Here is a 14,914-nt window from a genome sequence, read left to right on the forward strand (position 1 = left end):
GTTTGCACCGTGACGTCTATTTACTTCAGTGCAGCGGTGCTGCCCATTAATGGTATCGAACCAACATAAAATTACCCACATTTGCATACGATTAAATCCAGTTAATGTAATGTGTACGTTCTCGGACGTTTCTTTGGAACCTCCTTATAAATTAGCCGCAGCTTTAAACGGACAAAAGTGGTTCGGTGATTTAAAGCTGCACACAGGATTTAACAACATTAAACAAGTCCAGTACGACCAGAGCATAATTACAAACACATAGTGGGTACTTAATTAATCCTGCAGCAAGTATGTACCAAAAGACAACAAAAACAAACAAACAGGGAAATAAAGAGGTACGGAAAACATGCAAGCTCACCAACGACGTCTAGCTGATAGGTGTGGTTGATGCTGCCGTACTTATTTTCCACCACGCAGGTGTAGTTGCCTTTGTCTGAGGGCACCACCGAGTCCATTATGATCGCCCACAAGCTCTCTCGCAGCTGCGTGTAAAGAAAGCCAATTTTTTTTTTCCCTTTCACCTTCACATTCACAGCTCATTATTTGCAACTTTAATCTCCGTGCACAATCGAAGACTTTCACAGACACAGAGACCAAAAGAAAACCTTTCGCATATGCTTTTATACGCCGTTTCTTTCTTTCTAGGACGTTAACGAGCTTTTAAAACCATGATCGAATCCAGAAAAGGTTTCAAATCTCTTGAAACTTGAAAGGAAGGGATTGAACACGACGGTTTAGTCAGGGCTTCCAGGAAGGCTGTTTTTACATCGTTTGAAAGCAGCAGCAAAGCAAAAACGATAAAACATGACAAATGGACAGGAACAACCCAAAACAGAAACTAAATACGTTTAACAGGACGACATTGGCAGTAGACCAAGTCAGTCAGTTCAGTCAGTCAGTCCAACATCCAATGAAGGGCGCATAGCTAAACTACACTATACTACACTACAGGGAGGGGGGGGGGGGGGGGGGGGGGAATGATTTCTACAGACACAGAACTATATTCATATCCAAGAAAATATTTATTACTAAAATACCTTAATGAAAAAGGTTCCCTAACTCATAACCACTTGTAACAAATGTGGTGAGCAGAAAAGCATCCCAGAATGCTCAAAACATGGAACACGGTATGGTCTTCTGCCTCAAGGTTTGACATGGGATGCTTTTCTGCTCACCGCGTTTGTAAAGACCGGGTGTTTTACGGCAGAGACTTCCTCGTCAGCTCGAACCAGTCCATATGCCGCATGGCTGGCTGATTGGATAATCGCATGAATGCGCAGGGGTACATTTATTCTTATTAAACTGGTTGGCGAGTGTGTAACGTCCGTTAATTATTCTACTAGCCATTTCAAAGTCGTGGCAAAGATCAGATCTGCAGACCGAAACGGAGTTTTTATGACTTTCTGTTCTCGTTACGGAGTTCTTATGAGGGAGAAGGATAAAGGGTGTTTTAGAGGGTTCTGTTTAAATCGGAGTTATAGCTGTTCCAGCTGCAGCGTCCCAGATGTGGTCTCCTGCACAAATGCACGCACACATGGTCTGCCTAACTTCCTCTCAACATATGCTTAACGTAATTGAACAATGAAGCTGGACCCTTGTTAAAACCAGAAGAAAAGAAAAAAAAAAAAAAATTGGGAGAAACGGCGTGGGGGCTCATGCATAAAAGCCGACTGAAACCCCTCCCCCCGCCCCCCTGAACGGCGCGCCCTGCGTTCAAACATCTTCAAAGTTAGACGTGCACGTGGTTGTGCAGGAGATGAAAACGTCTGCACACATCTATTAAGGTACGTGTTGCAGTTGTGCATAAATACGGGCGTAAACGTCAAGGAGTGCGTATGCGCCCGTGTGATGGACTGAAACACTCTCCAGATGGTAAAGTGCGTATGGTGTGGGGCTGAGCGAGAGAAAAGGAAGAGGCCTAATGCCTCCCAGCTGGGGAACACCTCAATGAGAAACACAGGCACGCCAAGTCGCTATGATGCAGCACTACCATCAAGCCAGGCTTCTGATCGGTCTAAACAGACGAGCGACCGTAATGTCCCCGATTAAAACGAGGCCCGTTCTCGCTCCAACTCTACCCGGTGGAAAACATGACTAATGTCTGACTGACTATTTTATATGTCACTTTAATAAAACTGTGTGGGTTCTTCGTTAGTTCAGTATTGTGGGTTTTTATTACCAACAGTGAAATGGTGCCATTCGTAGGGACATTTCAGAGTCGTCCTGTACAGCCGCCCACAAGAATACACCGAATTAAGGGGTCGCGTAATCGCAATTTCAGTTTTATTTCTCAAGGCGATCCGATTCTGTAGCATTTGTGCTCGGGTTACTACTGCAAAGAACAAACTTGCAGCGAGAAGGAACAAATTTGTCCTAAACGGATGACGCAGTGAATACTGAAGGATATAAAATGAAACGAATAAATGGGGAGAGTGACTCATGGCCGGTGACGCATTACACATCGAGAGCTGATTCTTATTATCTTCCGATTTCCATTTTGTGAGTTTTCCTATGCTGGTGGTAGAAGAACAGAAGCATTGCCACAATTCATTCCTTTTAACTTTGGGACACACCGAGCTTTAGGCACACTGGTTACATTGTTATAGGAAAGGTTACTTGCTACGAGAATCTAAGAGTTTACTACATACACAGTACATAATATCCCTCCGCCTCCAAGACAAATATCTGAACTGATATGTATGAGCAGTAATAATAATAATAATAATAATAATAATAATAATAATAATAATAATAACAGAAATAAAAAACAAAATGACCCAGAGTGGACAAATTAACACCTTGGCAATAAGGGGAAAAAATGTGGTAATTTTGGAAGATTTATCAAAAAAAATGTATACATATATATGTAAAAAATGTGTGTATATATATATATATATATATATATATATATATATATATATATATATATATATATATATATATATATATATATATGTGTGTGTGTGTGTGTGTATGTATGTATGTATGTATGTATGTATGTATGTATGTAAAGGCTGTGATTGCTAAAGAAGAAATATCAGTCCTTAAAAGCCCGCTTTGTTTTTGATGCAAGTAGCAGAATAAAAGAAGGATAGTCAAGCCTATTGGTGTCCAAGTGCAGCATCAACCTGAAGCTTCCAGATCAGACATACTACGGAGTTCTGCCCTGAAGCCCTGTACGTTTATTTAAAAAAAAAAAAAAAAAAAAAAAAAAAAAAAACCCCTCACTGTGTCTGTTTGTAGGGCCAGGTGTTACCTTTCAACCGGCACTGGTGTGGAACTTAAGCACAGCACCATTAAAATCAACCAAACATCCCGACACTTTCGGATCATTTTAAGGAAATGTTTGTGTTTTTTTTTTTTGTAATAATAAATGGACGACGCTTTGTTGATGTTCTCACCTTAAAGCCTCCTATTCGCTGGTCTTTCTTAAACTCCTTGCCGTTTTTCAGCCACTTGAGCGTGGGTGTCGGGTTACCGATGGACGGGCAGCGGAATCTGACGGTCCTGCTGGCTGGAACGGCGTGGAGCTTCTTCTCCATCTTATCAGGCTGAGCCCACTCCGGAGCCGTTGCTGAAAAATCAAAAAGGAGCGAGTGAAACTAAAAAGGCGAGTCGTGATTACAGCTTCGTGTTTACGGTCTTCCGAGGCGTATCTCGGCGTAGTCGGACATTGCCACGCTTGGGAACGTGCCGTTATAGGGAAATAAACCAATCACGAGTTGGGGTCGCGAAGCAGAGTGATCACTACGAAGTCGATTATTTGCCGAGAACGCAACGTCCTGAAGCGTTTTACTTTCTGAACGATCAGAAGGGAGAATTGTACATTGGCGTGGTATAACGAGTCACAAATAACAGATTAAAATCACGGTCAGCACACAAATGCGTGGACAATACATCATCTCTAGCAAACAGCAGCACGGGATTCGAGACGTGTAACGAGCATCCCTCAACACATCAAGACTAATCCACCAAACGGAAGGAAACCCTATCAACCCACAGCTCTAGCCTAAAGTGCATTCCACAGAACTGCTATAAGTAGTTGAGGCGAAATGTCCTGCTGAAATGCTCCAGGACTGCCAAGAGGACCAGTCCACAAGGTTCCACAATTACTTGCCTAAGTTCATGCGAAGAGCTCTGCAAAATGTTGGAAATGCATCGCACAGGCTCACTAAATCAGCTTCAGAGTTCATTCATGTTACAGCGTAGATATTTATGAGTCTGCAGAGAGGACAGGCACACTCACGCGATAGCTCTTGGCTGTTTGAGAGTAACTTCTGGCTGCTGGACTGCTTCGTTTCCTCTGAAGAAGACTCGTCGTCGTCGTCGTCATCTTCAGATGAAGCCAGGGCATCTAATACACACACACACACACACACAAAAGATCAGCAAATGAGATCTTGTTAGATCACAAATCTGGCCAAGTTTTCTTTGACCTGGAAAACTTTTCACAGCTCTCTTCCTTACACGTGACATTGACGTTAAAATACTCCGTGTGGTTGCCTGCAGGGCCTCGGGCAAAGCAGCCGTAAAGGCCCGAGTCGGCTAGTTCCACGCCCTCGATCTCCAGCTGACCGTTGCGTAGATGAGTGTGTTCCCCGTCAGCGAGGAGAACTTGGTCCTTGGTCCAGCTCACCTCCTGAGGCTCTTCTTTACTCCTACACTTCAACTCCAGCTTATCTCCCTCGTACAAGGTGTACACAGCGGTTTCTAACAGGGCAACTGCACACAACACACAAGTACACAGATAAAAACGGTCAAGTTAGAGGACAGGGAAACTACCGGCTCTTTCCCCCCTCGTGGCGCCGGACGGTTCCGAGCAAACCAGTGCGATGGAATTTTCACACGAGTACGATGAAGCCCGCGATGATCTCAAACCGCACTCGGGACATTTATTTATTTATTTATTTATTTAGGCACAGTTAGCTAGACGCAAAAATTTCACAAACCCCTTCCACTAGACGCTCTAAATCATACGAAACGCACCCACTGGCCCGGAAGACGCGAGTGCACCGAAAACCCTTTGCGTAATCCATTACGCAGTGTTACTGTCATGAACGCGTTACATTTGCAACCTCCGGCACGTTCTTGACTTTTGCATACACGACGGCTCTCGAATGCAAATTAAAACTTAGGTTCGCTGGCTAAGACCTGCACAAGACGACTGTCTGTAGGAAGTTCTGCACAGCGCCACCTTTCTTGCACCTTAGAACAACGACGTGATAAATATGGACAGTGCGAGAGATTTTAACGAAAAGTCCTTCTCTTTCTCAGAAAGAACGATAAGGGGATTTGAGCTTTTTTTTTTTTTGTTAGATATACAAAGATATCCAAAAGAAACTGTTTTATAACAGATTTATAATAATCCCCACCAACTTGTGTATTTTACTCAAAAAAAAAAACAGGATATTTTCAGACTAGGTTATTATCCATACAGTGAAAATTTCAATCTGTAAATGCTCCTAGTTGTGAAAGAGTGTGTCCGGTCTAAGAGCTAGCTACTTAGGAAATATTCACTAGCATATTCAATAGTCAGGTTCTAGCTTAATTTCTAGGCAAAACATGTCATGAGGAAACTAGCGGTAGTGAGAGCTGTGCGCTTTTATTTCATCATGAAAGTTCCATATACAAGATTCACCCACATCAGTGACGTCAGTACGCTGATAATCCTTGTGACCTCTACTCCAAATTTTGTTCTACATATCCTCCCAATATTTTTTTGTCAAATTCCAAACTGTCGAGTTTCCTGCCTCCAGAATATCAGCCTGCTAAAAAAAAAAAAAAAAAAAAAGCTCTGATTCAGCACAATCAAATCACGGCTTGAATTAGTCAACAGCCAATTGTCAGGTCAGTCGTAAGCGGGAGCCCAAATTGAATTGTGGGCTGGAAGTGTGTGAGGAGGGGAGTATCACTGCCACCTGAGCCCCTGTTTTTGCTGATGATGGTGAGAGGAAGAGGACTGAGATTTTCTGCTTTTCGTGAGGATGGTAAACACAACACTGACGCACCAACAAGCCAGTTTTCCCCTTCTAATGTGTCCAACTGGCTAGCTAGCTGTGGGGGGTTGCTAGGGCAAATGGTCCTTGCTGGGGTACCTGGCAGGAGGTCTTCTGGTTCGGTGCTTCTTATAAAAGTCTCACTTGTAAAACAGTGTCATGTGCTAATTGTTCCTGCTTGAATCACAATAGGCCAAGGTGAGATCTCAGAACAGCACAAATGCCAAATGGTTCTGCATGGAAATGGTAATTTTAATACTTTTTTCATTATTATTATTCAAGTGCGGCACCTCGAGTCTCTTGAAAGCAGTTAATGATTTACAAAAGCTTGCACTGCAAGTTGACATTTCCTCAAAACGCATGCAAAACTGGCAATGAAGGAAACACAAACTAGGCAAACAGGATGTTGGCGATGAAAGAGGGTTTCCCTGGTTTTTTTCCCCCACCTAACGATATGTTGCAGAGCTCGTATTTTTTTTTTTCGACATATGTCAGGTCGAGTCCGATGAAAGACGACGTCACGCCTACAAATGCAGAATTCCCTACTGGCTAGTGACAATACAGCGGTCCTGCCCCCTCAGTCAGGACTATTAACGTTGCAAACAAAAGCACGCAAAGGGTGAGTGAAAGCAAAGCAGACAGACCGAGAGAGAGAGAGAGAGAGAGAGAGAGAGAGAGAGAGAGAGAGAGAGAGAGAGAGAGAGAGAGAGAGAGAGAGAGACAGAGACTGGAGGCCTGTAGCAGCAGGTTCTCGGGCAAAGTAACCATGGTGACCCCAGTAAGGCCCAGTTGAGGTATTTCCTGCTTGTTGAACAGACTACTAATCCTGACAGGAACAGAGGGGTTATGGGGGCTCAACTTCACTTTGGAAAAACACCAGAGACAGGAAAAAAATAAAAAATAGAGCAGACAGTCAAGAACTGAAGCTTGATGAAGACTGATAAAGATTATGTTGTGCTGACTTCGTAGCTCATAGCTTTTTTTAAAAAAAATGTTCCTTCCATCCCTCCTTCTTTTTAATAACCTTTTTTTCCCCTCCCTCCCTTCAGTTGATAAGCCTCTGTCAACATTCATGCTATTACTCCAGGCCACATGCAGGCCATAAAAGAGTCGCTGTAAAAAGCAGTGTCACTTTGAAGTGCTGCAGAAGCCAGCCACCGTGGTTTTGCCACACACACACACACACACACACACACACACACACACACACACACCAGCCAGCGGCCACAAATTCCTTTCGTTGTACACGTTTCCATCACGGGGTCACGATGAGCATCTCTCACATCTGACCCCTTTATTAGGGTCAATTGCCAAGTGCTCAAGAAATGCTCTATAGAAATATCAGTAGCTGTGTGTGCAATGACCGAGGACGCACGAACCTCGCAAGAGACAATTCCATATCCACTCGTCCTGACGGAGACACGGGCGAGACCGTTCCATATCCGCTCGTCCTGACGGAGACACGGGCGAGACCGTTCCATATCCGCTCGTCCTGACGGAGACACGGGCGAGACCGTACCATATCCGCTCGTCCTGACGGAGACACGGGCGAGACCGTTCCATATCCGCTCGTCCTGACGGAGACACGGGCGAGACCGTACCATATCCGCTCGTCCTGACGGAGACACGGGCGAGACCGTACCATATCCGCTCGTCCTGACGGAGACACGGGCGAGACCGTACCATATCCGCTCGTCCTGACGGAGACACGGGCGAGACCGTACCATATCCGCTCGTCCTGACGGAGACACGGGCGAGACCGTACCATATCCGCTCGTCCTGACGGAGACACGGGCGAGACCGTACCATATCCGCTCGTCCTGACGGAGACACGGGCGAGACCGTACCATATCCGCTCGTCCTGACGGAGACACGGGCGAGACCGTACCATATCCGCTCGTCCTGACGGAGACACGGGCGAGACCGTACCATATCCGCTCGTCCTGACGGAGACACGGGCGAGACCGTACCATATCCGCTCGTCCTGACGGAGACACGGGCGAGACCGTACCATATCCGCTCGTCCTGACGGAGACACGGGCGAGACCGTACCATATCCGCTCGTCCTGACGGAGACAGGTACGTTTTACTGAGTCAGGAAACTATGCGGTCGACTTCTGACCTTTGCTCCGAATCTACATGAATGAAGCGATACGTGCAGGCGACCGGCGGATAAGTGGGGGTTAATGGATACGCTTCCTATCCTGGATAAGAACACAAATATAATAACATAAGAAACAAAACGATATCAAACAAGGTAATATTGTACAAGCGTCAGAGGACAGATGTTGCTAAGTTTACTATACCAATTAAACCAATAAAGGAAAGGAGATTGCTTAAACTCACTGTGTGTTTTCTACAATTACTTTTGTGTCCTGAATCCAAGCTCTAACAGTAACCGATTATTGCGCTGTAATGGAAAAGTCTAAACCCTTCCGAGCTGCGTGTCTTCTCGCCAACTTAGCCGATCCTCCAGATTCCACGATGGGATTAAGTCAGTCGGATCAAAGGCCATATTTTCAGGGTGAAGAAAGGAGCTTGCCGGGAATGGTCTCTCTCTCTCTCTCTCTCTCTCTCCTCGTTCCCTCTTCAAGCCATCTTCGACGACCGACTTGACGTGCATGATGGATGATATCCAATCATGACAGGAAGGTCCCACCGCCCCCCAGAGTAAAGGCTGAAACGAATCAACTGGATCGGAGCGCTTTCGGCCTTGGAGGCTCGATTGCTGTCCGAATAGGAAGCAATAGAACAAAGAGAACGCGCGCCAGGATTTCCTTTAGGAAGCCGCACTCGTGATTGAATGACGGATTGAAGAAAAGAGGACTGGAGACATGTTTAAACTGAGATAGCATGAAATAGAGAGCTTTCTCTTATTGGATTCTAATGATGGACTGGACCATGTTAATTAGTGGCTTCGGTAGTAAGGGTGTGAAACTCCATCTTTCAGAAGATACCAATACAACAAGTTCAATTCACTACTGATTCGCTACGCTTTCGATTCATCCGAAAGGATCCTCTCCCATGATGCGTCTCGGTTCTTTTCTTTACAGCCACAACAGCAATCCATGAAACAAGACTGAAAGCAGGAGATCAGAAATTTCATTAGCAAAAATCTGATTATCGCCACAGGTCCTCCTATCGCCTGCTTTGATTGGTGGAGAACTCCTCATCGGGAGGCAATAAGCAAATGGGGGTGAATGCTCTCCCAGCCCCCCGCTCACACACCGCTCTCATGTGGGCCTCCATCAAGCCATAGATGCTAATGACATTTGTTCACAATGGCTGCAGTTCTACAAACAATCACAACCCAAGCACGCACCAGCACACACACACACACAGCGAGTGAAAAGGGGAGTGGGGGTGAGATCAGCCTGTCCCGCTGAATCACACTTATTGTTCCCTCAGTCTCCACCCGTCCCAATCGCCACAGAGGCCGAGCGAGTGTGTGTATTAGAGAGAGAGAGAGAGAGAGAGAGAGAGAGAGAAGGATAATTCCAAATAAAGGGGGAATAGTGGAAAGGAATGTAAGCAGGTCACTCTGCACAAATATGGATGAGCCCCACACACACTTCCATACAGCCCTGCCAAAACAGGCATCAGTTTTCCATGCTTGACTCCACGTCGGGACACGACCCCATGGTTGAGAACCTAGAACACCAGCCTAGTTGATAACATCATGTGCTTAACTTGGGGTTGAATACCCCTTCCTGACTTCCAGTGTAGTAGTTCCAAGCCAAGAGGGCTTTTCTCTCCGTTTCGGTTTGTCCCCCCCGCTCTCTAGTCAGAGGTCGGAGAGTTCCGAGATTTAACTGAACGGTGCGTTAGTCAAATTACGTAAACGACCCAGTCTGTACAGGATTTTGCGATCGCACAAATGAACGCAAAATCAAGTAAACGTCACGTGAAGCCCTCTTCGATTCACGTGCGATAAACATGAGCACAGCGAACACGTCTCGTTTAACAACAAAGATCACTCCGAAAGGCCGTGCAAAACGATTTCATACGATTGCAGTTTAGCCAATTCTGCAAGTTGCATCGCAAATTTGGAGAGAAAAAAAAAAAGGGGGAAAAAAAAAAAAAAAAAAAAAAAAAAAAAAAAGAAGTGTAGCAAAATAAAGTATTTTCGGCCTTGACAATCTCAAATTTAAATAAAAATGTGAAAAACGCAGTGAAATCCTGTACGGACAGAGTAGGTAAGCTTTCTCAAGCAGGCTTCTCGTTACTAGCTCTCAATTCTACTCATCGTCCTGCAGGGAACTCGATTTAAGCCGCCGTCCACACAGTTATGCCCTTTCTTAGCTCCTAAACCACCAGGAAAAACTGAAGACCTCGTACAGGAGTGTTGGAAGTGAGTCGAGAACGGAAAGAAAAAAAAGAAAGAAAAAAAAAAAAAAAAAACAAACAAAAAAAAAAAAACACGTGGGCATTCTTGGATGTTTAGGAAACACTGACTTGGGCGAAAAAGCTTGTTTACATACGTCGCACAAAATAACTAACAGCAGAGTGCAACTGTTGAAAAGCTGCGTTTGTCAAAATCAAAACAGTTTTTTGAAATCACTCAAACCACGAACAAGCCCAGCGACGACTAATCCTTCCACTCTTCCTCCAACCTTTGACTGACTCCCGGTCTCATAAGGAGTAAGCTGAGATTCAAAGGAATCTATAGGAGATTGATCCTCAGCATGACACCAAACTTCCTCTACAAATGTAAACACTTCCTGTAAGCATAACGGAGAATTAATCAAAAATAAATAAATAAAATAAAAAAATAAAAAATTCAAAGCAGGAAGTGAATTCCTCTAATACAGACATGATGATAGAAATAAACAGATTTTCTGGAGATTTTCCATTTATTGTCAAAACAGAAAAGCCCAAAGGAAATGAAAAACACGGGCTGCTAGGATTACAACTGCTGATTGCTTTAAGATGGTATTTGAACGGCACTTGTTGAGGTCCTAGTGTTTGGTTTCGTTTGTTTTTTCCTGGGGAGGAGGTGGACAGACCGCACAAATGCCGGCGCATCAGGCCACTCGTCGACAGCTGAAACTATCATTCACTCCACAGAAAACGAAGGAGGAGTGGGGGGAGCGGGAAGAGTCTGCCATTTACCGTGACGGGAGGAAGAAGGGAGGAGAAGAGAGGAAAAAGGGGGCAGAGGGGCCTCCCGAGCACGCCTGAACATTTGGTGATGGAATGGCAGAGAAGGTTAAAAGCTAATCCGTCACATTCAGACTCTTCTCCTATCTGTTCCTCTCGTCACTTTTTTGAAACCCTCAAGGTGCTGGTCAAATCGGCGAGCCTCTTGAGCAAGACGCCGTTAAACGCGCAAGAACCCGCTGTCTGGATATTTTAGGTTTTATTTCCTTGTTGGCTGACCCAGCATTAACCCCACCTGGACTTCCTGAAATGTCCTCCGTGTGTTTAGATGATATATCTAGGCCTCGCTTATTCGTATATCTCTGTGCCGCGTATCAGAATGAAAACTGGGCTCTCTTTCCCAGAAATACGATCTCCACTGTGGAATAACGCCACAGGGTGGAGTGCTCGCTGTCTCCTCTCCTCCTTTAAAAAAATGCAGTAATTTATAGCTTCCCTGGTAGTCGAGTCTTCCCTTGACAACAAATACCTTTTCATTACAAAAGGAGTATAGAGAGACAAAAAGACGGGGGGGGGGGGGGGGGTATTTTTGTGTACCTGGAGGCTAGAGATATCAGCAACTATACGCCCTTGTATACTGCCTCCCTAGTTTAAACTGGTTGATTTAAAGCCAAAAGGAAGGAAGAGAGATAGAGAGATAGATAGAGATAGATAGATAGATAGATAGATAGATAGATAAAAATACAGCAACTCTATCATAACATGGGAATAGTAACGTGTGGTGTTTGTCATGCCCCAGGCCACAGTGGTTTTCCCCAAACAGAAGTGCAAAGGTGGAGCACGTTTAAACCTGTGAGCGAGACAGCAGCCCTCACCAGTGGAATGTCTCCAAGAGACACATTTTTCAGGATTTCATTTCATGGTGTGCTCGCTTGCACACGCACTCTCTCTCTCTCTCGCGCGCGCGCGCTCCCCCTCCCTCTTTCTCTTCTCTAGCACCATCTGTGTGTCAGGTTTGAAGTTTAAGCTAAACCTGCTCCTTGTTTATGTCTCCACACAGGCCTTCAAACTTGCTTTGGAAAAGCACAAAAGACACGAATCATGCTCTTCGAATTGGCGAATGAATACTACATGTGAACTTCCACTAGTGGCTATGGTTATCTGACCCGGTGACTTGTTACTCGACTGGCTAACGCATGAATTATGCGCTCTGAACCTCAACAGCATATTAGATCTGAACTTATACTAGTGGCTCACTATTTGATTCGCTATTCGACTCACTAATGGACAAACGATGCTCTTGGAACTTGAAAATGAGTTCCAGAGATGCGCTTCACATTAGTGGCTTGCTAGTCGACTCACCAACACGAATAATGCTATTTGAACTTCCATTGGTGACTCATCGTTCGATTCACAAGCACATGACTCTTGGAGCCTAAAAAGTATTAGATATGAAATCCACTACCAGTTCGCTACGTGAATCACTATTCAACTCACAATATGACTCACTCTTTGATTCACTAGAACAGCAATAATGCTCTTGGAACCGAAAAACTGTATTAGACTTGAACGTTCACCAATGGCTCGCTACTCGACTCCGTTACTGACAAACGTTCTATGTATTTGAAGCAGCTCATGCATGGCTGATTTTTTTTTTAGTAGTCAGCTTTAAAAATTAAATAAATAAATAAAAAACTAGACTATTAAATCAACCATGAAGTGACCAAGAAAAGCATGTGTATAGGAGGTTAAAGAAAAAGAAAAAAAAAAAAAGAGAAGAAAACAGTTCCTCACCTTGCTCTGGGCTGGCCGGCCTGCTGCGGCCCTGCAGAGGCTGGGCTAGAAGAACCGAGAACAGCAGCAGCATGACCTTCATTGTGTTCTTCATCATGCTCCTCTACAACAGAGCTCGTTGCCTGGAGCAGCTCTCCATAAACACAGCTAGGACATCAGTTCTAAACACACACACACACACACACACACACACACACACACACACGTTATTAGACACTCTAGGAGAACTGCATTTTTAATCGAACAGCTTAATGGCGCATTAAACATGGATTTTTAAAAAATAATTTTAAAATCTACACCACTGTGCGCGTGAGGGGGAAAAAAAAAAAAAAAAAATCCTTCAATCCAAGAAAGCTCAATCTGCCAACATTTTTCAGACCGGGCCAGAAGCCAAGACAACAACCACAGGCCTCGAATTCCAGCAAGATCCAAAACCACTGTTTCGGAAACAGCGATGCTGCTTTAACCGTGCAGCTGAGAACTTCATGCAGCAGAGTGACTGAGCATTTACAGCGTGATAAAAACAACAACAAAAAAAAAAAAAACCCAGTGTCCCACCTTCGCCCTGGCAAAAACAAACTCACGCTGCGCGGCTACAGAACAGCACGTCCCACAGCGTCCCCTGTTCGAGGATTCCAGCCTTGCTCGTTCGCACTCTGATTCGCTGACGTTCATATGATAAGAAAAAGGACTGGACATTTTCCCAATTAAATCTTTCACTTGCCGGCACTGTGGAAGCTGAAGAGACAAGCTGTTATGTCTAAATAAAACTAAGACACGCTGAGCTGCATGTGAACTAGGGAGTAAAACACTTGGGGGGGGGGGGGGGGGGGGGGGGACATGCTGTTTTAGCAAATAATCCACAGCATGGAGCAGAGTTCCTGTTACCACCATGAAGTAACAACACACCCTGAAGTGTTTTATGAATCTGCCAACGATTTCCACATACATACACAGCATACTTTTTTTTTTATAATCCTTTTATAGGTACATTTAATGTTGTGACATTCCCCCAAAACAAATGAGTTACTCTTATTTACTTATTACATTATAGCAGCTATAAAAAGCTCCCTCTCTCTCCAGCCTCTCCTTTTTCACTCTCATGACGGTAAAAGGAACGTGCGAAGCGCAAAGCCGTCTGTCCTGAAGACCCCCCCTCCCCCCGCGTTGAAAAACTTATCGTAACGAAGCTCTAACACTGGAGACTCCTTCCGCACGTGTTAAATTAACATCTCCAACTTCGCATTATCGACAATACGCGCATGGTTTTAAACAGGTTTATTATTAGGTTTAGATGACCTGAAGTGTCAGCTGTACAAATCCCTGTGAAACAGCTGTTACTATAGAAATGATAACTGAAAGCTCTTCAGAGCTTGCAGGAAATTACTCGGCACCTCCAGACCAATCAGAATAGAGTATTTTACCTCACAATTTAAAGCAACAGTTAGCGTTTCATGTAACACTCGGATGGAGAAGAGAGCAAACTCAAAAGCGTTTATTCAGGGGGAAGAAAAGATGAACATCACAGTGGACATGTATGTCTACGGTTCCCCATGAGCAGACTGAAAAGAGTGGAGAGCCCCAAGACAGACGGACAGACAGACATGCTAGAGTGCATCTCATCCCCGCATGAACCCAACACACCATTTGTCCTATTGATTCCTGGAGCTCATTCACCAAATGTTACTCACTCTTATACAAACACACTCATTAGCTTGGAGGGGGGGGGGGGGGGGGGGGGGGGGGTGTTCTGGGAATTATACATTATACGGTGCAAAGAAGTGATCACACTTTAAGGCAGCTGAAAATCTCGTGTTGCCCTTTAAGCGATGCCAAATTACTCTCGAGACTAAACCCCCGATTTTGTATGCGGCAAAAGTCATTTGTGTATTAATCACTGCCTTGGAGTTTATGCAAATCCCTCCGTCGGGGATTTCGTCACCTTTCCAGCTGCTCCGTGCTGGGACTGGAAGGACAATGCCGGTGAACAAATGCTACGACTGCAGGAGAATGAAGGAAGAAGG

General features: G+C 44.7%; 1 protein-coding gene across 4 annotated transcripts in view; it reads right to left on the reverse strand.

Moving 5' to 3' along the window:
- The window catches only part of LOC108265400 (fibroblast growth factor receptor 1-A), a 35,256-nt gene that overhangs the window by 12,477 nt on the left and 7,865 nt on the right, over positions 1–14,914 (reverse strand). For all 4 annotated transcript variants that reach the window (XM_053680103.1, XM_017467673.3, XM_053680104.1 and 1 more), the window contains 5 exons: positions 12,891–13,051; positions 4,468–4,722; positions 4,247–4,354; positions 3,402–3,574; positions 359–482 (listed from right to left, as the gene is read on the reverse strand). In XM_053680103.1, coding sequence (XP_053536078.1) covers positions 359–482; positions 3,402–3,574; positions 4,247–4,354; positions 4,468–4,722; positions 12,891–12,987 — 757 coding nt within the window. In that variant the 5' untranslated portion in view covers positions 12,988–13,051. The remainder of the gene's footprint in view (positions 1–358; positions 483–3,401; positions 3,575–4,246; positions 4,355–4,467; positions 4,723–12,890; positions 13,052–14,914) is intronic.

Source organism: Ictalurus punctatus, chromosome 5 (genome assembly GCF_001660625.3).
Source record: "Ictalurus punctatus breed USDA103 chromosome 5, Coco_2.0, whole genome shotgun sequence".
Taxonomy (NCBI): domain Eukaryota; kingdom Metazoa; phylum Chordata; class Actinopteri; order Siluriformes; family Ictaluridae; genus Ictalurus; species Ictalurus punctatus.